General features: G+C 34.5%; 4 protein-coding genes across 16 annotated transcripts in view; 1 reads left to right on the top strand and 3 right to left on the bottom strand.

Moving 5' to 3' along the window:
- LOC110833033 (sushi, von Willebrand factor type A, EGF and pentraxin domain-containing protein 1-like) overlaps window positions 1-4,125 on the bottom strand; it is a 26,815-nt gene extending 22,690 nt beyond the window's left edge. For 2 of the 5 annotated variants that reach the window (XM_022070610.2, XM_087354683.1), the window contains exons 1-4: window positions 4,041-4,112; window positions 1,536-2,072; window positions 1,034-1,189; window positions 252-383 (exon numbers count right to left, since the gene is read on the bottom strand). In XM_022070610.2, the coding sequence (XP_021926302.2) occupies window positions 252-383; window positions 1,034-1,189; window positions 1,536-1,928 (681 nt within the window). In that variant the 5' untranslated portion in view covers window positions 1,929-2,072; window positions 4,041-4,112. Of the gene's footprint in view, window positions 1-251; window positions 384-1,033; window positions 1,190-1,535; window positions 2,073-4,036 lie in introns of all 5 variants that reach the window. The other 3 variants (XM_087354681.1, XM_087354682.1, XM_087354680.1) reach the window with 3 other exon arrangements.
- Window positions 2,106-15,425, bottom strand: LOC110833005 (protein SHQ1 homolog). Of its 6 annotated transcripts, none has more exons than XM_087354687.1 (11): window positions 14,931-15,425; window positions 14,413-14,566; window positions 13,960-14,003; window positions 13,383-13,561; window positions 12,833-13,031; window positions 12,156-12,364; window positions 11,508-11,631; window positions 10,766-10,926; window positions 10,201-10,346; window positions 9,534-9,649; window positions 2,106-8,944 (listed from the first exon to the last, which is right to left on the bottom strand). In XM_087354687.1, exons 2-10 carry the CDS (start codon window positions 14,553-14,555, stop codon window positions 9,538-9,540), a joined length of 1,317 nt encoding a protein of 438 aa, XP_087210813.1. In that variant the 5' UTR covers window positions 14,556-14,566; window positions 14,931-15,425; the 3' UTR covers window positions 2,106-8,944; window positions 9,534-9,537. The 6 variants fall into 6 exon arrangements, with proteins under 6 accessions (XP_087210813.1, XP_087210810.1, XP_021926250.2 ...); XM_087354684.1 differs by having other exon boundaries at window positions 13,813-14,003; window positions 15,111-15,424; XM_022070558.2 differs by having other exon boundaries at window positions 13,813-14,003; window positions 14,931-15,424.
- Window positions 4,878-8,831, top strand: LOC110833004 (uncharacterized). The gene is made up of 4 exons (XM_022070553.2): window positions 4,878-5,018; window positions 5,488-5,706; window positions 5,939-6,062; window positions 6,722-8,831. Coding segments are annotated over exons 1-4 (2,163 nt in total). The 5' UTR covers window positions 4,878-5,016; the 3' UTR covers window positions 8,540-8,831.
- An 871-nt stretch (window positions 15,426-16,296) lies between the features above and the next one.
- LOC110833019 (serine/threonine-protein kinase NIM1) overlaps window positions 16,297-24,247 on the bottom strand; it is a 38,783-nt gene continuing 30,832 nt past the window's right edge. For 2 of the 4 annotated variants that reach the window (XM_022070583.2, XM_022070584.2), the window contains exons 2-8: window positions 22,256-22,446; window positions 21,591-21,764; window positions 21,003-21,114; window positions 19,917-20,073; window positions 18,956-19,064; window positions 18,527-18,769; window positions 16,297-18,026 (exon numbers count right to left, since the gene is read on the bottom strand). In XM_022070583.2, the coding sequence (XP_021926275.2) occupies window positions 17,332-18,026; window positions 18,527-18,769; window positions 18,956-19,064; window positions 19,917-20,073; window positions 21,003-21,114; window positions 21,591-21,764; window positions 22,256-22,316 (1,551 nt within the window). In that variant the 5' untranslated portion in view covers window positions 22,317-22,446 and the 3' untranslated portion in view covers window positions 16,297-17,331. Of the gene's footprint in view, window positions 18,027-18,526; window positions 18,770-18,955; window positions 19,065-19,916; window positions 20,074-21,002; window positions 21,115-21,590; window positions 21,765-22,191; window positions 22,447-24,247 lie in introns of those variants that run through there. The other 2 variants (XM_087354501.1, XM_022070586.2) reach the window with 2 other exon arrangements.

A 24,247-nucleotide genomic window follows, 5' to 3' on the forward strand; every position in this document is an offset into this window, starting at 1 on the left:
CAAAGTCAACGAAAGTTGGGACCCACAGATGCTCAGGCACTGAAGAACGGGTCGCCTAAGTAAGTACTAAGTATCACAAGTCTCAACAAATCTCCCCAATCGTTGCTAGTAAATACTTGCAACTCCTGACCTTGAAATATCAAAGCAAACTTATCTTCCTACAGACTAACACACTAGCACTCTTTCATACTTTTTGCAAATAAAACAAGCACAGTGCTATACTCAGTCCAAAAATCTGAGCACAAACTCACCTGAGCTTCAAGTAAAGCTCCTCTGGTATATGTCCCACCACCAGTGTACTTAATATTTGGTAGTTCATAATGCAAGAGGCCACATTTGTGATTTGTACGCGAAGGGGAAGTGATATGATCGATGTAACGTACCTGGAAGAGTTAAATATATATTAAAGTATTCAATATTATTTATTTTCATAAATGTTTCTTCCACATATAATCAAACCCTGGTACAATGCCCTTCTATATAATTCCATTCTTGTACAGCACTTACAAAAGTCCAGGAATATAAATTGCCAATATAATTTCAAAAGGAATTCTCCAGTAAAATGCCACACAAAGTAGCCACCATCACGACAGAATGATCAACGAACAATGAATTATAAGGGATATGGAATAAAATGGACATAACCTAATTTGTGGTACTATACTGATATTTCCCTCGAAGTAATGAGGAATATAAAATCCTCAGTGAGGATGGTTGGTCTCTAAGCCAAGACTTTAACCCAGACACCCAAAATGTGAAACAGGAATGCTAAATACTCTGCTGCAACACAGATTCTTTTCAAGAACTATCTTGAAGATTTATACAGGCACTGATGTCCAATTCTGCAAATCATGACATCAGAAAATGAGGACTGCATTACAAGCCATACAAAGAAACCTATGATGTGATACTATTAATTCTTTCTCAAATACACAATATATATTCGAAGAACATGTTAATTTCTGTCACTATAAAGTTAAAATCATTGTAGACTGTAAGTTTTATGTATAACTCTGGAAACTATAAACATTACCACATTGTCAGGGGATGAATATGCAATCACAGACACATGTGTAGCATTCTCCGATACGGTAAAATCTGCAAGCAGCTTCCGAACAAACTTCAGCTCGCTCTCAAAATTATCTTGACCCACGCTGGCAGAAGAATCCACAAGAAACACTAGCTCAACCTGATAAACAGGGTTTTATAAATTAATATTTACACAGCACAAGATATTAAAAATATCATATCTTCCTTAACAACCGGCCACCAGCCTAAGACTTAAATATGGGCTGTTATATGCCACTTTTAAAGTGAACATGTGTCATGATATTAATCTTATTTAGCCAATAAATTTGAATTAGGCATACCTGCAAAACTGTTTACAAAATAATAACAAAACCATTACACCTTTTACAGAGTTTCATGAAGTAGTATTAATTTTTAATTACTAAATATACTTCTATAACCAAGCATTATAACATTTCTTTAGCAACATATGATTCAAAGTACAAGAGTACGACACAGTAACTCACCTGCTTATTATCTGCTGCTCTGAGGCTGTTTACATGTTTCTTAAATACTTCTCCTAGCACTTCTACTTTTGATTTTAAAATAGAGTTCTCCAGTTTTGAACCCGTTTCTTTGAGCCTTTTTCTGCTTCTATGTCCAGCATTGTAAAATAACTCATTGCCACTAGACTCAAATTCATAAAAGTCTGTTGTTTTTGTCACATCCGTGAACGCACAGTGTATAAGTACAAGCCGGTTACAGAGAACCCAGATGAACGCATAACACAGAAGCAAGTAACTTTGCATTTTAACAAACACAAATATTATATCCACTAAATTCAAACTTTCATATTGTTTTATACATAAAATTAATGCCTCAGATAAGTACCATAATTTTGCCACAGTTCTTATTAGCATACTCTAATAATTATAATTTCAGTTTATTTTCCATGTAAGATTCAACACGACACAGAGCATTCCATACCATCAGCATGTACAAGTTGTCCTCTCCCACAGAAGCCTCAAGTTCACTGCCACCATAAAGACATTAATGACACACGACTATAAAATGACACAAGTACAGTCAAGACAGGATTTCGATACACGAAACAATAATTTATTCTGATTAAAATATTAAACATGTAGTAATAAACATTTTTCCAACACATAAATCATAAGAATATATATTATGCATCAATATTCTCGAGATATTTTTAAATATGGTGGAGAAGACATTAAGAATAATGTTTCCTCCTTTGCTTCTCCATATCTGAAGAGATTGGGGCAACAGTATAACTTTTCAAAAACAGAATGATAAAGTATGTTCAGCTTCCTGTAATTTCAATAAGATTGCAAAAAATAATAAGGTTTCAAAATAAGTAATTTCAATGGATTAATACATTTACTGCAAACAAATGGTTTCTATGATTAATACTTATAAGAACTATAAAACATTAGTAATAACAGAAGTAGTGCCTGTCAACAATACAAAGGTTATAAAATCAGTATAACAAAGCAACAATAAGTATCACTCACAGCATTTGTTCCAGGAAGTCCTTACATCATGAATAAAATAGTAGACATATCTAACAGCGATGCAACTATTTTGTTCAGTACAGACTACATTACTCTATTTTTGGTTTTGTTGAAAATGAAGTAGCTTATTTTGACACGCCATGTGTGTTCCTACTTTTCAGTACATAAAAAGTACAGACAGCTGCACTGGATAACCGATTTCTGGGCAAAAGTGATCTATAATGATTACCATTTTTCCTCTCTCTCTTTAATTATTCTTATTCATTCCTAGCTGCTTTAACTTTATCATATTTACAGTATATTACTTATTTCATACAATGAATTTTTCATTTGCCACATTATTTTATGTCAGCTGTAAATGAAAAAGTTTCCTTTGTCCCATCAAATTTTCAATGGGGGCAGAAAAACGGTTACAATTTTTTTTAAGTAAACATGTAATTTTTAGAAAGTGATGCACAAGAACTAAATATTTCTTGGTCCTGATAACTTCATTACACAAATTTTTCATTCTGTAGCATGAACTCAACAAATCGATGTGAGATTCACAATAATTTTGAATAAGGCGGTAAAGAGAAAAAAATGTTGATGCTTCTTAAGGAGTTCATTTTGCTCATAATAAATTTGTAAAGTTCAATTTACTTATACATTTTCACTTGAGATATAGTCATTCCTTTCTCTTCATTGCTGTCATTAGATCATTCATGCACTCATATGACATCCACGGAGACTACAGCCAGCAGCTGCTGCCATCAATCACTGCTACATTTCTAAACTCAACAGTTTTGTTTGGAATAGGGGCTACAAAACATCCAGTCTTATAGCCACATCTGGCAACATATGGTAGTACAGTAATATCATCATATATGAACTTATCAGATGTGGAAAGGAAAAGTGCAACATTTCAACCTAAAATTACTTAGAACATAAACGTGCCAAACACTTTTTGGATGTTGTAAATTAAAATATTTATCTCACAATTAAATGCCTAGCTTAAATAATGTTGAAATACATTTCAGTTCAAAAATGTTTATAATATATAATGTTTCAAGTGGTCTTTCTATTGGGAAATAGGTTATGTAAAGTGAATTGGCATATATCAATAGTCACAACAAAACAATAAAATTATTAATTAAATAAATTCACTCACTAATTACTTGGAAAACAGTCACTATCCCAAATCATTTGAACCCTGTACAAATCACTGTAAACAGTTTCATCTCCTTGTCAGAATCTGCTAAATTCTGAAGTTTGAAAGCTTAAAATGTCTGTTTTTATGTAAATTAACATACAAATAAAATCACCTAAAATTGTATGACTGGCACTGACATCAAACCAGTCTTGGCCTATGTTCCAATCTGCAAACACATAACCTCACAAAGAAAATATTCAACTTCAGTAATAATTAATACACATATTTGTTTAGAATTATATATAGGTTTTCTAAATAAAATATTAAAACATCCCCTCTCTATATATAAACACAACCCTACCTACTTGTGCCATAAGTATTTTCAGGTTATATCAGGAGAGACCTAATAGAATGGAACATTGGATATACTACACTAGATCAATGTTTGTGTGTACACATAGTCTTACATAATTACATAATAAACATGGTACTTCAAAGGTTAGATTGAACACGTAGTAGAACATCTATTTATACACAGCATGACCTTTAGCATTTGCTTCCTCCTTTACGAATCAGCTGACAGTTAAATTATAAACTTAGGGCAAACATTCTATATCACAACAGTAGTTAAGTGATATCAAGAAACAACAACTGGCTTTAGTGAGTGAATACCAAACAGCTGAGCAGTTATCTAAATCATTAAAAAAAATCTCTGAATTAAGGTACAAACCCATTGAAATAATTTAATTTAAAACTAGACATTCAAGTTACTTAAATCACTTGTGTATAATGTCTATTCTGTGAAAGCTGTGAAGAGTAGCAAACAGAAGGGATGTTTTAAAATTGTCATAGGTTATTATAAATTATAAAGAAGTAATGTATAAAAGTCAACATCTTTGCAAATAAAATTAAAAACATGGTAAAAATATCTTGCTTCTGTGACAAACAGTTCTTAAGACACATGTACTTAGGAAAAATCACACAATTGAAACTAAAACATCTAGGAGGTTATGTATGAAAAAAATATATAAAATAGTATTATAAAGATATTACTGACTACCAAAAATTCAAAACTGATACCTTGAACAAATCTTCTGAACATTACAGTGAGCACAGTATGTTAAGTAAAGAATAAAAAATTTTCTTCTCTTCCCCAGCAAAATGTCTTTGTTGGCATTATTAATTTTCACTTTGCCATTGATGCACATTGGACATTCATCAGACCAATGTCCACTATTGCCTCAATGGACTATCAATGATAATGAAGTTCTGCAGAAAGGAAACATTACAGTGATTGGTATAGTCAACTCCTCCTGACATTACTGTTTCAAGCAGGCTGGAATGTAAGTAAAGTTTAATTTCTGTAACCATTTCATTACTTTATTATTTCATCATCAGCCACTCCCTCATTAAGTCTAGAAATTTGTATTTCTATATGCTATAAATCAGAAGATAATACAAAAAATGTATTCTATTTCCATACAGCAGTTCCTTGTAAGTAGCTGATGGTTGCTCAGCTGAACCTGTAGATTCATTATTGAGCCTACCAATGGACTCTATCCTCAGCCAAACAAATGCAGTCCATGTTCTATTTCTTTTAAAGATCCCTTGTAATATTATCCCTCTGTGTGTCCAAAATTTTCTGTGTATTTTTTCCCCCAGCCCATGCATGTTACATGTCATGTCCATCCCATCCTCCTTCATTTAACCACACTAAAAATGTGTTGAGGAATACAAATTATGAAACTAATTACCAAGCTGCAAGGAATATATGCTTTTTGTCAGATATCATATGAAAACTTATATTTTCAGGATGCAAGATCTTCAAGTCCGCTTAATTTCTGCTGGATTCACAAATATTGCTTTCCGTATTATTAACTCAAAACTGGCTGTCGATGGAACTGATGGATTTGCTACGCTAAAACACAAGTCAGGGGATATTCCAGTGTTACAGGAGCCAAAAGACATCACCTCTAGCATTTGGCAATCCATACTGGATGGAGGAATTGATCACATACTTGTATTGGACAGGTACAAAACTACTTTTACCTGCCAACCAAAGGCATCCGAACAACTCTGAAGCAATTATAGGATAAATTTCTGAATTATTTCACAAACATTTATAGTACTATTTGAAGTTCTCGTGCTTGCTCAGCTTAATAACAGGATGTATACAAAAAATGTGGTAACTGAGGAAGGAGAAAAAGAAAAATAAGAATTTTGATGGAGAAATTGAACCAGTCTATCTTGAACACTGTTACAGGTGTGGACGACTTGTGTACCAAGTTATTTCACCATGGAGTCTGCTATCCTATCCATATGTCAAGGCAGCCATCTTGTCAACATACAATGACGATCCATGTGGTCCTTGCAATCTTCTTGTCACAGTAAGTAAAACAATAAAAAAGTATTTATAAATGAAGGTATAACTCATGTTCACTATAATGTAAACAAAAGCCCCCCCCCCACTTTCTTTATTAGTAGACATCAAATTCTAAAATCTTATGTGTAAAGATTAATGCATGTGGTTCACAAAACACTTTCACCAAGCAGAACTTTAAAATAACTTTTAGACAAATTCTGATAGTGGAATTTGTTCCACACGAGATGTAATGTCATGATTCAGTTCCTCTGTAGGTAGACAATACAATTTCCTCCACTACAAATGTACAAATTATGCTGTCATGGCTTGGTCACCAGAGAATTGTTTGTAAAAAAAAAAGCAGTGCCCCAGTTGAGGTTAAGTTGGCACTAAGGTTTTATTTCATGCATCTCTGACATTTTATAGAAAATCTGTCACTAACACAAAAATCCAAGCCATCCTTCAAAACAGTGAATATTTCTGAATCTGTGGCAGTTTATGTTTTTACAGTTTTACATTTTGTGTTACCAGTGTCAGATAAAAGGGAAATTTTCTGACCATTTTAGAATTCAAGACAAAGAATCTTATTCATCTTATCATTTAATGTGACCACTGACTCAAGAGGTTACAGAGATTAATTTTCTGTTCTAAATTACCAACAATAACTTATATTTGTTTCTACAGGAACAAACAAGAAATAATACTGACACAAGCATGGAAGATAAAACAATTCCAAGAGCTGAACTGAGCAGTAGCATAACTCTTACCAAGGAAAGAGGAACAACTATTGCCAATAATACTAAATTAATTTTTACAAACAATGAAACTGCGACAACTTTCATTAAAATGGAATCAGAAATAACCCTTAACAACACAAGGAATGAAGAAAGTGGCGTATGGACTGTGATGGAACAAACATTAAATAAAACAAAATCTACAGCTGAGAAAACTTCAGTAACACGACACTGTAACGTGACCCAACAAAATCAATCTGACCTGCAGGTAAGGCAGAAGCTTTTCGCAGCTGATGCCCAGGACAGACACAATACATCAAACACAAGGAAAAGCAACATGACAGGCTCTCAAAGGAATAGTTTACTTAAAGATGGTAAATTAGTCCAGCAGACAGAATCAGAACAGCTACAAAATATCTCTGTTCCAGTAGATTCATATCAAAAGAGTCGAGAAAAATATTATGATACAGACCAAGCCGATGCAATACTCAAAGACAACTATTTCAGTGCTACCTTATCACCTTTGATTGAAAGAAAAGATGGCACTGTACCCATTAGGATTATCCTGCATTACCCACATGAACACCGCCATGAAAACGGAACAGTTTCAGAGCACGAGTATATTGTACTACAAACAGGTAACCCTGCCTATCACGGACACTTAGAGGAGACAGTAATTCCAGAACAGGAAACACCCAACAAGGATGAGAAGGGACTTGATTATGCTGATGATGATAAGCACACGCCAACAAGGAAACGGAAGGGAAAGAATAACTATGGTAAAATAAAAGCATCTATTACTGGAGAAATTAGAGACATTACTAAAAACACTGAAGAGGAAATTGCAGAAAACATACATCAGCATCAGCACAAAGGATGGAAGAAACAAAAGAGTGAACAAGCTAATGGAGAAGAAACATCAGAAGAAATATCTCAAGATATCAGGAAACATGGTAATCACCACGATAACACTAAATCTTCAGACAATGTTATACACTTTCACAGGGGTAAGGGTAGAAATTTCCACAACCCAGGACATCATAAAAAACATAAATTAATTGAAATTATAGCTGCTGACAGCACCAATGGGACGGCATCAAAATATGGGACAACAAAGGCCAACGGAAATAAGCAATCACACGTATCATCCACAGAAGGCAGGAATGAGACCAACGTAGAAGTCATAAAGAGTACCAACCGAAAAAACAGCAGTGTTGAAAGTATTAAGAAAGAGGACACACACAGAAGGAGGCATGGTAGTAAAAAAATTAGGTATGAACATCACAGGGCATCAGTGACTGAAAAATTAAATGCTAATCAGAATTCAAACACAAACACACAAAACGACTCCTCAGCACAGCAGCTGTTAATACCACTGTCTATCGTATGGCAAAATGCCCACAGACCTACAGGTAAGAACAATGCGGATAATAATTTTAACGAAGATGACGACTCAAATGAAAGTAAGTCAGATGCTTTCATGCCAAAACAGAATGACACCTTCAAAACGGAAGACCTGCAAAAGTTAACAACGAACACAAATGACTGTACAGAAACCAATGTGGATCAGGCAAATGTGAATGAACAAGAAATACAAAGTCATAGTTCTCATAACAAAGTAGGTGATATCAGGAAACCAACTACAGGAAACATGACAGATGAAATAACCTCATCTTCAAGAGAGGACAATGATGATAGTGAAATACAAGGTGATGATATTATTAAGCATTACAGTAAGTTATTAAAATGGATAGATTACCCATTATAATTTCATCTCTGTTGAAACTTTCAGGCCTTCTATTATGCATAACATTATGAAATATCATGAATATATGTACACATTTTTGTATATTTAATGTTACTGAAATATTTGAAATCTTGTTTCAATTATGAAGAACCTGTCATAAAACATTTAGCCATAATGTTGGACGGGATTGGATGCATCTCAGAAACAAGAAACAAACATTTCAATATCTGCATTAAATATTTTCATGTTAATAAATTGTGTATAATAAAGATTACAAATTGTAATAAAGATGTAATATAAAAGTTACAGAATATCTGATCTGATAAGAAATTGACAAATCACATACTCTGATATCATTTCCTTGGTTGACAGACTAACATGTTCGACATCTCCTCAACCACATTGGTTATTCGTGAATGTCAGCACCTTAAAAAATAAATTTTAAAAACTTATAAGCAAAATAACCTGAATTTTGATGATGTGATTTCCTCTACGTCAGACACAATAGTTTTACCACCACGATTTATTCACAAAAGTCTAATGCATAAAAACAGTAGAGCTGGAATTATCACTTTCTTTGCTATCCAAAATTAATTTTGATTTAAAATTTTCCCCAAATTAACTGTAGTAATTAGAATGTTTGTGACCACCTGACACGGCTGATTGCCCAAGAAGACTTCGCTGAGACCCTACCATATTATACAGACAAAGAATAATTTTATGATGTACAGTAAAGATGATGGGGAGGGTGTCAGCATGCAAATGAGAAGGAGATTATTAAACAATGAAGACGGTGCACATATTAGGTGGGGGACAAAAATGCGAGAAGAGAAAATTTCAGTCCCCCTCACCCCCAAATCAATTTACCATCAGAAAATAAACAAACTTATGTCTTACATTGTTTAACAGTGTATTATATCAAGAAGCATAAATGTCAACAGCTTCTTAAACACTTTTAAATTTAATACTCCTCTGAAACACACAAAGAAAGATAAATTACACCAATCTCACTTACCTAATTAGGAACTGAGATCATCTGAGTCAAGAGATTCTTCATCGTCTGTGTCTCCATCAGACGAGTCTTCTTCTTGTGCTGGTAATGGAACTGCCATTAATCTTTCTTCAGAAGAACTAAAAGGGGAAAAAATAAGAGTATAGTAGCGACCAACAGTGTACTCAATCCTTTTAATATTAAATGAAGGTTTATCATTTATATTTTTCTTGGATCTCTTTGATAAAATTCATTATATAGGCCATACTACTGGAGATTATCATGCAGATATGTTCTGAAAAATCCTCTCGCCTGCACCATCACATGACGACGACATAAACACCTTAAACTGAACTAGTATCACTACGGTTACATTAGAGTTTTGAAATGCCACACGAAATGGAGGAATGAAAATGTATTTTTATTATAAACAAAATATAATAAAATTCTGGCCATAGAAGTAAATATCATCCTTGATTTTCATGAAGTTGTAATGCAAAGTTATTTTTGTGGAAACGTGCTTCTTCAAATTACACTCTGACAACTTATTGTATGTAAATATGACTACACATATCATATGAAACAACTTTCATATACAGAAGATTATCAACATTGTAAAATAGAAACATTTAACATTTAACCATAATCAGGATCATACGGTGAAATCTAGACTAACGTCTAGTTATCATACCAATTTTCTTCAGACAGCTGAAGTGATGATAAAGTTTTATTCAGCATTTGCATCTTCTTTTCCTCTTTTTCTTCTCTTTGCACCATTTCAGCAGCTAGTTCCAGCTCAACAATATCCAACATTAAATCCTGTTTCTTGGGCACACTCTTCATAAAATAAAATAAAAACAAATAAACACTCATTCCAAAAATGTTTAATAAAGGTGCTATATATGGAATGTAAAGCTACAAAATGTGCACTATTTCAGCCTTATGTTTTAAATATGACATAACGTTTGGATTTCAATTATAAAAATATTTATTGAAGACACGTGACTTTCATCATTTCAATAAGGCACTTAACATGAAAAACCACTACTAAGAAAATGTATTATCTGTCTATGTAAGTCCAATAATAATGATGTAATGATCAAGGATCATGAAGTTGAAATTATGTACCAGAATTGCCAGACACTATGTTTACAGCAAATTATGTGGGCATGTACATTCTGACTAGTACTTCACACAAACACTTTATCTTTACACTTTACATAAATTTATGTTAGCGAAAACAACAAAAAACAAACCGTGTCAATCTCTTCAGCCATGGCAACAAAGCGTTCGTCATCTGCTTCTTGGATCCAAACACAGTAATCTTCTATATATAATCTGTTCAAGAGGTATCTTGGGTTGCTCTTATTGAAAAGCTGATGGATATCAAGAAGGCACTTCAATAGCTTTCTTTTACCTAAAAAAAGTTTTACATATCAGGATTATATTTTTCTTGTAACTAACAGCTTAAACCCTTTCTTCATCATATCAAGTGGTGGTCATCGCTTAGATTAAACTCTAAATACAAGAGCTTAAAATTGGATGAACAATCTTGTGTATTCAAGCTCTTTACAATACAATCTCAATATATGCAAGTGAGTGTGCAAATTTAACTGTTTCCTTTTTAAGTTTTTATCATTTTCATTTTGAGTATATTGCTATTATAAATATTTTTGGGCAACCAGCCGCATCAATTCAGAGATAGGGCCCAACATTTCAGAGACCATCAGTCTGACGATACATGAGTGAATATGGAACAGCAGTGGAATGACAATGACGGAAATATGAAGGATTCAGAGAGAAACCTGTCTAACAAATTCCACATGGACCTCACTGGTGGCAAACCTGGGCCTCTGTAGTAACAAGTCAGCAACTGCCCACCTGTACTGTAGCACTCCCTTTGCTGGTTTTTTGGTTGGTTATAAGTTATAAAATACGTCATTCGACACTGGTTTTATTGTAATATTTTATTACAACAGAAGTCATAATTCAACTTACCAAGCCGCAGGAGAATCTGCACATCCCTTAAAATCTTAACTGACAAATCATAGTTTCGGAACAGGGGGTAGCAAAGGCTGCGACGCACAAACGCAAGAAGCACATCTTTCACTGAGGAATACACCTGGAAGTAAAATGCCAATTATTTTCCACCAATCACAGTAACACACAAGACGTAAAAGAGTGAGTCGCTGCTATTAAGCCCTTTCCATGTTTTCTTGAATTAACCTGGGTTTAAAATGTTGTCCCAGATATAAGATATAATGTTTTCGACAACAGTCAGAATGATGGCATCGTTCTTCTGGATTCTGACACTGATGAGTCTGCATGGCGTCAAAATCCAGAGAAACATACTTGGTGAAGAAAAATGTTCTGAAGAATTCCATGATCAGCAATTACAAACAATGTAGAGTAAATTTAAAATAAAAATCCATCAAATTACTTCTGACATTGTAAATTACATTCTATAGTTAATAATGGTAAATTATGTTAGGCTATTCAGGATAAAATACTCTATAACATTTAGACTAATTTGTAACTTTACAGGCACTACATTAAATTACCCTACTATTTTCTCTGATACAATAAAAGAACAATACAATTCAAAATGTTTTTCAAAACTAATGGACCCCTACACCAAGTTATTACCTCAAACCAACTCAGTGTGGCACTTAGTTTGTTAATTGTCCACGCAGATTCTGAAGTTGGATCTCCTTCAGTTGTTCTATAGTCATAACAATATGCTGCAATTATGTCTAAGAGCCCAAAATACGCAGCCTGCTGTTCACTACGAGTCAGGATATATTTATGAACTGGAATGTCCTTCAGTCTCTCAATATCTCCAACACACAATGTGGCTGTAAACAACACAACACTTTAGACAATCTCATTTATTATTACACTTTATTTCAATCCAAATAGATAGGCTGATTCAAAAAGTATAAAAATTATCTAAGGATATCTACAATCTCCAGAACAAAAGGTTATTTAAAGTTTTGAAAAGTAATGGTCTCATAAATCTGTCAACTTTTGTACAGAAGAGTATGTACGTATATTTAAGTCTGTATGTTTACAAAATGGAAAATCTGTGTACAGAACTCTTGTTCACACACATGCAGTCACTTTTTTATTAAGTCTCTTTCTTCTCATTTAATTTTCCTTTTTAAATATATTATGTTTATTATAACCTAGTTCTTATTTTTTAAGTCTAATATACATTAAATTGCTCATTTACATTCCTCTATCTTTAAGTGCCTTCTCTGGAACACAGCAATCATGTTCGTCAGAAACTACTTTCATACAGAACAAAAGACACACAAACTTACCAGGTGTACCCATTGTCTGATCCTTCTCCCAAATTGTGTTAAACTTTATCACTGCATCAATATGACTTCTGTATACAAGGTCACCTAGATAATGTTCATCGCTGAAATCATTTACTTCACATTCTAGCCTCAGCTGAGTACGTGACGAGTCCGGTGTTACATCCGGATCAGGAAGATCAAGAATTTCCAGCACCTCATACTGTGACAAAATACGTAAACTCGCATATACATGCGGCATCTATCGCTCTAACTACAAGATTTAAGATCAAATTCAATTATTTATGTTTATTCCAGCTCGAATGCAGCATAAATAGTTTAAAACAGATACAAAATGTACCAAAGGTTAAGGACATCAAATGATTCTTAGCCAAGCTAACACTACTGAATAGTGTATAACTTTGCTAACATTTGTAATGAGAATTATATAGTATGGCTGTTCCATTTCTATAATCCCACAGTTCAACAAAACCCAAAAGGCATAATTCATTCAAGAATTCACATGTGCACATGTTATAAAAAATGACTTGGATATACTTTTCACAAAACTTACTGAAAATCCTTTAAAAACATCTGAAAATTGGTTTCCAAATCCATACTTTGATTTAGTTATCAGAACTTCAAAAGATGCTTTTTCCTCAGGTACAGTCTGTTCAATAAGACATTCCACTTCACTTAATTCATCCTGACTGTAGTGTGAATCATCAGTGCTTCCATCTTCCTCTTGGCTATCTACAGGGGGAGAAAAAGAAACCCAACTTAACTGTACCAAATGTAACAATAATTCAAGTGACCAGTTGATTCAACACTAATGAACACACTTTGACACCTTGCATAAAATCAACTGGTAAGAGAATATGAAGGAAGACAAATGTGAATCAACAATGAATAAAAGCAAGATATGACCAGAATGTAGTTCACATTACAATCTGAATGTAAACAGAGCAATGTCTAATAACATACACTAACGTAATCAGTCTTACCTAAGACCCTAATATTTGGTTTTGATGGGAAATTATTTGATTTCTTCACTAAGAGGGTAGATATCAGGTCCAGATTTGGAAAATGTTCTCCTCTGTTCACTTTCTCCATAGTTAAAGTAAATTTTCCATCATCAGCATCATACATTCCATTTGAAGCTCCCATTTCTGTAACTTCACCTGGCAACTGCAACCTATGAAAACACATATTTGATTTCAACAAAACTACTGATTCACTAATTACATCATTGATTTATTCATGGCTTTTTAACAATTTTGTTTCAAATGCAGCTATGATGGGATGTGAACATGATCAGAAATGTTGAAAAAGACTTTTATAGACCCTTTGCCAACTCACAGGCTGCAAAGAAGCCTGTGTATTAAAACACCATGCTGTTAGGGGAAATATTGAATAGGGAATGTATCCTATATACAGTAAAGAGGATCAAGTCACATTCTGAGATGTGACAGAACTAGGATTTGCACAGACGGGTTGGTTAGATTTACAAGTATTGATCCAGAAAGTGGGATTAGAAGGAATTCACATAAAGTATGCAGATACTGTGTACACATTAGTATTTTTCTAGGGAATAATGAACATACCTCAAATAATATGGTGGTGAAACAAATCTAAAATCATTCTTTTCAATATAAATGTCTGTTTCAGAGATGTTAGTGTAAGGCGCATAAATAGTTATGCACACCTTTGTTTCCGTCTGAGTTAACTCAAATTTTGGAGTTAACATCTCAATTCCACCTGAAAATAAAAACGTATATGAACACACAGCATTATACATCATGTGCAAATCTGTAATCCAAACTTATACACCACTGTGATTTACAAAACTTAATATAACAAATCAACTGCAATTATGTTACTATTACGAAGAATCAAATCAGTGGAGTGGACCGAATTTCAACTAAGAGCCCCATAAACTCAACACTAAAATGTAATTAAAATACACCAAATTTCGTCTTGGTGTTTATTATTTAGTACTGGCATTCATAAGCCTCATCCTTTATATTACTTTTATTAACTACAGGTTTTCACTTATTGACACACTCCAAAATACATTGTTTTTCTGATGTTCAAACATAACCTTACTTCTCACTATACTTACCTGAGATGAGTGATATGAAGAAATAACGAGAACACACGCTGGAAGTGATCGATTGACCTTGTATATATCACACTAAATTGTTCGATATTTAAGAAATAACATCATTACTAACACATTTTTGCAAAAATGTATAACCTGTACTTTAGTAACTTAAGTATCAAAAGTATAAGTATATTTTACCCCTGAAACGATTAACAGTTCTTCCTTCTTATTATCAGACGATCGCTATACATAAATTCATAATACGTTATTTATATTAAAAAAACTATTCAAACGACAAGCGCACACAGGCGACTTTCTTGCTATCTTGATGGGACGTGTTTGTTTTATTGGGAAGCGTTACGTCTTCGCCGGGGCATTGCGATAGGCCCCCCCGGTGGTTGGTGGTGTCTAAGAATCAGTGCCTAGCTGCCTTCGCACAAGAGCGGCGAAACAACCATCCATCGTCCTCTGTCCGACCCTTGAGATAAGTTCACAGCTTAATAGGGAGAATGCCGGTAATGCATAAAAAGATAACTGAGAACAGTAACAATAAAACGTGAGAGAAAGTTTGTGAAGGGGCAGTATTTTCAGGGTATTTTATATAATTTTAAGTAATTTAATGACAAAATAAAATGCAAGACAATGAGTTAATCTTAACAAGTTTTGCTACAATTAATGTGTTCTTGTTGTTATTTAGGCTCTTTTAGCACTGCAAAAGTATTTTCTCTTGTAATAAGCCATTTTTAAACTTTTCATATTTCCAAGCAACATAATCATGAGGCAAAATATTCTCTCTCAGCTGTTTCTCTAACAGTAGTCCTGCAACTGGTTCTAGGACACTGAACATTCTCAAGAGACATGGTACTACTACTTTTCTATACTTGTCACCTTCTGATGGCATTTCCATGTTATCGTTATTATTACCATCTGCTCCTGAATTATTTTAACATTAGATGCTGTGTGGTTGTATTGTCTTCAGCTTCATAACAGGAAATGGAAATAAGTATGCTTAAAAAGCTACAATTAAAGATTAACAGACACATACTTGATGTGATTATTATTTTTATGTAGTTATAAAAAAGATTGTATAGAAAAAATTTAAACATAACTTTTTCTTACCTTTGAGTTACTGCCATTCTTATGGTGGCCTCATTATGGTATTTTGATTCATAATATTTGGTTCAATCACGGTCTAATCATGAAAACTGTTGTTACTCATTCTAAAGTGTCCATAGAATGTTGGATTTGTACAAAGTCTTCATATAACTTGTGAAAATGTCCTTTCAGTATTCTTCAGTACTTCTAGTAATTAACAGCATATTTGGGAAAAGCTAAAACTATGCTACGCTTAAAATTTATTTATTATTCAATTAATATACACCAATTTCACACACAGTTTATTATCTACGTACAAGAATATACACTTAGTTATTTTCAACATATAAAAATATATATACAAATACATAAGTTTATGCAAAATTTACAATAAAGACATGATAAATCATTTTTCAGTAATATAAATTCATCAACAGAGTAGAAGTTCTGAGTCAAAAGGCATTCTTGTAGCACTTCATATTGTTCAATCTTCTTTGACATTTCATTTTGAGGAGGAACTGTACACAGTAGACTCCTTTCCAATAATCTAAGGCTACTAATTAGCCTATTATTATTACTGTTATGATGGGGTGAGACTATGTGTCTATGGAACTGTAACCGCTAACAGGCCCATTGTCTATTTCCATGTGATATATGAGTGAATATGGAGCAGCGGTGGAATGATATTGACAGGGTAAAAACTGAAGGACTGTGAGAAAAACATGTCCCAGTGCCAATTTTTTCAGCAGTTAAAGAAATTTCCTTCCTTTATATTTACCATATCTTGAGTCAGGTGAATCTGGTACACACCCTCCAACCAAGACTAATTTTAAAAGTTGCCTTAACCTCACATTTGTCTACTGCTGAAATCCCTTCTCATGGGATTTCAGTTTTTCTCTAACAAAATTACCTTAATTTTTCCTGGATTTCAACTTATCATACTTACTTATGCAGTTATTTCCCTTTCCCCCCAAACTTTTATATTCTAACAGAACAAGTGATTCACAAAACATGAAAACTATTGGTGCCACACAAAAAAAATGTGTGTGTGTATATATCTGAAGTGGTCGTTGTTTTCTGATGGTAATGATCCCATATTCCCAGATATGAGGAACAAGGGGAACCAGTTCTTATAGTAAAATAATTGCTGGCAACTTGTGTGATAAAGACTGTATTTCTGCATCTAAAAATTAAGGTAGAGACAATTATACAAGTAAAAATTGTATATATACCAAAGTTACTGAAGGGCAAGTATGTTAACCATTTTAAATGGTTGTTTTGAGGCTGCATTGTGTTATTTTAGGTGTCACTAAATTGCCCTTTTTTATAGAAGGATACAGGTGCGTGACCTGTTGGTCCTGTGCGGCTTATGTCCCTTTGATTTCACTGCCGCAGATTTGCTTCTTCTGCCAAATGATGAAAAAAGGAAATGATTTGTCGATACACTTCTACTAGGAACAGCTGATGATGATGCATCACCATCATCCACAAAAGCAGTATCTGAATCCAAATGACCTTGGCGTTGCATTCTATGTACTAAAATTCTATATGTTCCTATTATGGCACTTCTTGCTCCCTGACTAGAATGTTTTTCAAGCATGGCATTTGTTATACCAAAATTTAATAGTTCCTTTCTGGCTAACATCTCAATACCAACAATATTGTTTTCTTTCTTTTCTGATCCACTATAACTTTGCTGTCTGCTCACCGAGTCTCTCCCCACTGTTAACGATCCCTCTACTGAACTCTGATTATCCACACTATTTCCCTCACTCCCAGATTGCAAACTTTCTTTGTTTCCTTCACTGACAACTACTATTTCGGGATTGTCTTTGTTCCCTAACGCATTTCCAGAAGAGTTTTCAGGTGTCTTATGAACTGGTGTGTCGAAATTTGGTGATAAGCTGTAACTGTCTGATGCACCTGGAGTTAGAGGGAAAGTTATTCCTTTCAACCAAACAGAGTTGCAAATCTCTTGAAGGGTCAGGCGTTCTCTAGGTTCTTTTTTGAGAATCCCTTCTGAAAAAGTTTAATCATTTAATTAATAACTACAAGCAACAGTGACTTTATTATTTTAACATTTCATTGACATCGAGCAGTCTTCTTACATACGACAAAATGGACGTAAGACACAATTCTCAATTTTGATGCTGACTGATCCTTTCTAGCGTGCTGATGCACAATAATCATATCACTACAGGTTAACATGTGGGGCAGCGTAGCTCAGTCAGTGTAATGTCTTACTGTGGACTGAATGACCACGGCTTGATTCCTGGCAGAGGCGAAAGACTTCTTGTAAAATCTCCATCCAGACTGGCCGTGTGTGTAACACTTCCTCAGTGTGTGGCACTAGGAATTCAACCCCATCTAGTGCCCTTTATTTTACTAGTAATTTGTGCATTTCGGTCGTCTACAACCCCTAGCCCAAAATTACTTTATAAAATTTCTCCATTGGAGTATACCTCCTACTGTCATCTCTACATACAAGAACTGATACACTGTCGAGCTATCTGACTCACCAATCATTTTTCTGCACTGGAAGGAAACATGTCCAGGGACAGAAAACGTCCCTTCCAGGACATGTTTCTTGAGTACCGCAACAGTCGGGGCCTTGAATGGCATCTGCGCCGTCACCATGAAGTACAGGAGCACACCGAGAGCCCAGATATCTACAGGTGCCCCCAAGTACATCTCATCCCTGAATAACTCAGGTGCTGCATATGGGGGGGACCCACAAAATGTGTTCAGTTTCTGTCCACTGCCTGGGCATACAAATAATTATTTAAATATTTTTGGTATGGTTTAGTATTGTAAATATGTAAATGGCACAGTATAACATGTTTGTTTGTTCCTTTTATCTATGGACAATTATTACATTACTGGACTCTGCCCCAAAGTATACTCTAGCTACACATCATTTGAAGAGGTATAGTGGTTCTTTCACATACCATCAGTAAGTTGTGTGCTAAATCCAAAGTCACCGAGCTTCACCAAACCTGGGGCAGCATAAAACACATTCTCAGCTTTGATGTCTCGATGAACAAAATTGTGGTCGTGCTACAACAGATTCGAACATGCTACATTCTAAAACATACCTCTCTACACTTTGTTCAAAGTGTTCATGTTTAGTGTGCACCTAAGAAATAAGACTTCTCACACAGAGAATGGATCATTAATAGATTAATGACGATTCATACACGCATTTCTCAAGGTTCATTACACTTCCATGATTTTCACATCCACTGAATTAATGCTGATAAAAATAAACAAACATGTAAATTATTTATTTAGAGTTTCTCAGCATAAGTTCAGGCGTTATGAATTCTTAAAATTGTACTTCTTCGACTGTCGATCTACTAAAATGTCTATAAAGTGGTATAATATAGTTTAGTCAAGGAATATTTCATGGATTAAAATTTTTATTACATAACATTGTTATCTGATGTTAATCAAATTAATAATAAAAATGTAGCCAAGGGAACAACAGGGGTCAATTCTTAATGTCAAGAGTGAATGTGAAAAGGAATACAGTACTCTTTTTTACTTCAGTTTCCTGATCTAACTTCATATAGAATAAATACTGCACTAATATGACTCTTCAAAATTATGATAGCTGAGTCAGACTGGACACTAGGGTGTCCTGGCAGACACCCTTGCATTTTTCTTACATCCACCTGGGATGAACCTAGTGAGTACTGTGGTTAAATGTGGCTAGAGCAGGAAGCTGATCACTCATCTCAAATTAGTGGCCAGGCCAAAATGTATATAGTCTTACTTCGAAAAATATAATAAGTCTTCATGTTATGATTAGGCATAGGGATAACCATTCTTTTCTGTTTGCCATAATCGGTCAATATTTTTGTGTTATGAGCTAACTTATAAAGGGAATATCTTCCTTTGAAAACCTACCATGAATTGAACAGCAGACACAACTTGAGCAAACAATTTCTTGGCATCATTCTCGGCAATCCTCCCTGTTGTTGTTATCTTGTTGAACAACTCGCCACCGCTAGCATATTCCATCACAAGGTGGATCTTACTGTAAGTTTCCACTACCTCATACAACCTATGATAAGAGATGATCAGTACATAAAATACAGCATGTCTTTATTTGATCCTATAATTCAGGAATGACTGCTATGATTTCAGACAGTATTATATTAATAATATATACATGGTAATTCAAAGCTTTGATACAATATTAAAAAGTTTTTGGGGAGGTTATTTGGAACAGAATATATAAACCAGTTTTTTTCAGATTCACCATCCTTTGTCAGTAATTATATTTTCACATTAATGGTGCTTTTTTGTTGACAATGTCAGTTTCAATAGAAATTTATTTAACATCACATGTAAATTTATTTATTTGTTTCCAATAAAAGAAAGCAAATTCCGCCATTTGTAGCAATTTCCGATCCTTACTTCAGAGCACTAGTTCTTTTAATACTTTCTGTTCATGTAGCGAGGACCTGTCAGACTATTATATGGTATTGCTCTCAAAGTCTGATAACTGCCCTTCAGCTACGTGTCCTTCCATGAACTCTTAAGTGTGGAACCCCATCAAATGATCACAATAAAACAAAGAGACATCGACGTAAAAACATCACATGGAAATGGTAGTGAATCGAATGACATTATTTACATTTTCTGCTCCAAATGATATCCCCAATAACCTCCTTAAGTGTTTTACTACAACTTTAAATCACCCTGTATATGGTATTAAATCTCTCGTTTCATACACATATCAACTCTATATTGATTATTATCTGAGCATGACTCACATTTTATGCAGAAAGAAAAATATAACAGCAAGAAAGATAAAGCAACAGGAAACATGATAAATAATGGTTGTGTGTAACATTGTTTCAGATCATGCCATAAAATTGTCGCTGGATACTGCATTCATTTATAAATTTTTGAATCTTGCATATGCATATGAAATCTGAAAATTAGCTAATATAAGGAAATATTACCCAACATTTTATATATATTCACCTGATTATGTTAGGATGATGCATATATTCCATTGTTCCTATCTCTTTGGCAAGCATCCTCCGGGTCTTCTGGTCCAGCTTAGCTTTGTCCAATATCTTGACAGCAACGCGTTCTAACAGAATTGGGACAAAACGCAATATGAAACTTTCAAAATATCTATATGATAGAAGTTACTTCTTATTTCAAAATTGGCTTATAATTTTTGTAGCACGTTTCCACGTTATGAAGGCACAACCAAACTTACATTTTGTCTGACCTGACAATCTGCCCTTATTAAAAAAATTAATATCTCATTTGGTGAACCTTTTCCATGAGACAGGTAGCATCGAACATGAGCAAAAGAGTTAGTGTGCATCGCTGAACGAGGTGGACATTTCTAGAACTTAACATAACATTGCTTTTTGTTTCCTGATCTGAATGTACTTAATTTTGACAGAATATGTGTCAGAAAAGGGTTACATGATTTCTGAACTGTGGTAAAACTGAGGTCTCAAGAAAAATATGTTGTTAGATGTTGAAAGTATAATTATTCAAAGATTTTGGATTACTCCTATTGCAGCTAAATCATAATTTATTTTTGCCCCTTACCTTTGGTGAGCTGATGTATTGCCATCTTCACTTGTGAGAAGTTTCCACTACCGAGTTCCCCCTGAAAGCGATAAAATCCAACTCGCTTGCCAAGGCTCACCTCCGTTAGCCATCGCTGGTCATGGTGCAGTGAATGAAGTAAACGCTGGTATGGAGTTTCAACACTACTACTACCTGAAACATACAATATTCTGAATTAATCTTTAGAGAATCAAATGGGGCTCAGTTCAATGAAAGAGAAATTTTCCAATGTGGGCATACATTTTATATAAACTTTATAAAGTTATACATTTTGCCCATGATGTGTACCTCATATGTAGAACATCAGAAGACTACTATAATAAAAAATAGAATATAATATTTAATCATTATAAGTGGAATTTTATCGGATAAATGTGGGGAATCAAGAGTTGTAGACTCTAACCTATACATGACAACATAACACACGAAAAAAACATCGAGCTCAATTAGTGTACAAGTGATCCGATGCTGTACACATGTACACCACACAGCCATTCTGAACAGAAAGGGTTGTAGAATGAAACATAAATAACATAACTATTTTAAAATATAATGGAGTAATACAAAAAATAATACTAACGTATAAGGTTAGGGACAGACACCAGAGATTAGTACTGAAGTGTCTTACTGTTATCTTCGCTCACTTTCTGGTTCTGTGGAACTTGTCGATTCATTCGGTAGGGTATGAACCGCAGTAGTCGGCATCACCTTTCTTGACCTGTGCTGCTGCCAATATTCTTGGTGCAAGGTCAGATGTTATAATACCACCTTGACCGACGTAATCCCAATAGAAAATCCGATGTCACGCTCGGGGCCATTTGGATTTCAGTGCATTCTGAAAAATACAAGTCCCCTTATATCGCATGTATAGAATATTTGATAAATGTCACGTGGTAACATGGCCTCCAAGTTGTCTGTAGAAAAACCAAGGTAGGATTAAGAAGTAAAGTTGATTTCTTTCAAAAAGCACTTGATCTGCAGTAATAAAAAATCCAGTAAGTAAAAAACCATGTTCCTAGTTCATTTTTAATATGAGTTAGATTCTTCAATTACTTTTCGCTACTGGACTCGCGTTTTTCGCGTTACGAAGACGCCTGTAATGTTGGATTTAAATTATCTAATTAGAGCAGTACAGTTCAGTTTTTTAGACTCTCTAAAAACGATGCGCAGACATGTGGACGAGTCCAGTAACAGAGGTGGAGAATTAAGGAGATGTGTGGGTTAGTTCAACCACAGCTTAACTAACCCATTGCACATAAAATTTCAACTCACACTTCTGTTCCCGTTACGCACTGCTTAGCGGCCACGTAAAATAAATTGAACTGTACTTATCTTGTTACATGTGTTTAATACGAATGTACTGTACACGCTCCTCTTTGCAAAGTAAAGGTCTCGTTCTCAGAGTAGGCAACATATAATTCATTTACTGGGTCAAAGTCGACACACAACTGTCGACAAACTAAACAAACCATATTAAACTTAAAAACTTCTCAATTATCATAACCTCAACTTTAGAATTGACTTTTCTCTACGATTATAAACAGCAATGCAGCGGTTCTGAAACGTGGCGTGACACAGGAAAAAGGTGTTTATATAAGGATCCAAAGTTCAAATATCCTCGGTTAGCTCTGACTGAGGATCAACTAATAGCCACGAAGCAGACTATTTGTAAAGCAAACTACAAGTCAAATTAACTCCATACTTCAACCGATAACTTTAAAGCTCGTCACTGGACGCAATAATGTTCCAGTTACATTCGTCTCCGACCATCATAACCCATTTTACTAATTTCCATTTTAATATTATCCTTCAATCTCATTGCATAAGTGGACATTTTCAAAGATATTTCCACACCAAAATTCTGTATGTATTTCTTATCTGCACTATTCTATCCACATACTAAACGCTGCTAAATTTGGCTACCTTAATTACTGTAGGTGATATTTAAAAAAATTCACAAAGTTCCTTTTCGTGTAATTTCCCTACATTATTGTTCAGTTACTTCAGCCCCACAAAATGAGTTTCTGATAACTTTGTTTTCAGACACTCAATTCATGTGGTATCTATGATATACCACGTTATACACCTATACGTAAAAAAGATTACAAAATTGTGTGTATATTCTGGGTTTCCACTGCCTTGGAAAAGAAATTAAAGACGTAAAATTGTATAAACAATAACAAATACTTACAGGCTTATTTTTCTCATAATTTTATCGTAAACCTGATTTCTATCTGTTGATGTTCCGAGGCGCCTACATTTGAAAAACTGCCAAAGAATTTTCTTCAAACTTTTTGTATGACTTTATTGAGTTTGAGGTTTCCACAGCGGTGAGTCCGAGCTGTTGCGCCGTGTAGTCTGGTAGACGTTTACCGACGTTGCAGAGGAACCTACCGCCTCCATAATGAGTATTTTTTTTCGACAGGTCCATATGAACAGGATCCTTCCATCCTTTTCTCGGACTGGGACCTGTTCATATACGTTCTTGGCAGATGATCCAGAAGTGGTTTGCCATTGCCTTCTTCTGTGTGTGAATGGAGTAATTGTTGGGATGCCACGGAGGAAAACTCCGTGTTTCCTAGACCACGGCCTTGCCCAACACAAGTTATAAATTCGGGCACCGCCGGGAATCGAAC

Source organism: Zootermopsis nevadensis, unplaced genomic scaffold, assembly GCF_977971745.1.
Source record: "Zootermopsis nevadensis isolate Lab colony 2312 unplaced genomic scaffold, Znev_1.0 Znev_ptg000023l, whole genome shotgun sequence".
Taxonomy (NCBI): domain Eukaryota; kingdom Metazoa; phylum Arthropoda; class Insecta; order Blattodea; family Termopsidae; genus Zootermopsis; species Zootermopsis nevadensis.

Bases quoted from the DNA above. Each gene is read 5' to 3' on its own strand.
- LOC110833004 (XM_022070553.2), top strand. The intron at 5,707-5,938 runs GTACAAAACTAC...ACACTGTTACAG, and splicing joins CACATACTTGTATTGGACAG to GTGTGGACGACTTGTGTACC. The intron at 6,063-6,721 runs GTAAGTAAAACA...TTGTTTCTACAG, and splicing joins CTTGCAATCTTCTTGTCACA to GAACAAACAAGAAATAATAC.
- LOC110833005 (XM_087354684.1), bottom strand. From the start codon at position 14,555: ATGTTAACTCCAAAATTTGAGTTAACTCAGACGGAAACAAAGGTGTGC. The intron at 13,032-13,382 runs GTAAGTTTTGTG...ATTTTGTCACAG, and splicing joins ATGTTTTTAAAGGATTTTCA to TATGAGGTGCTGGAAATTCT. The intron at 10,347-10,765 runs GTTTGTTTTTTG...TATTTTATGAAG, and splicing joins TGGCTGAAGAGATTGACACG to AGTGTGCCCAAGAAACAGGA.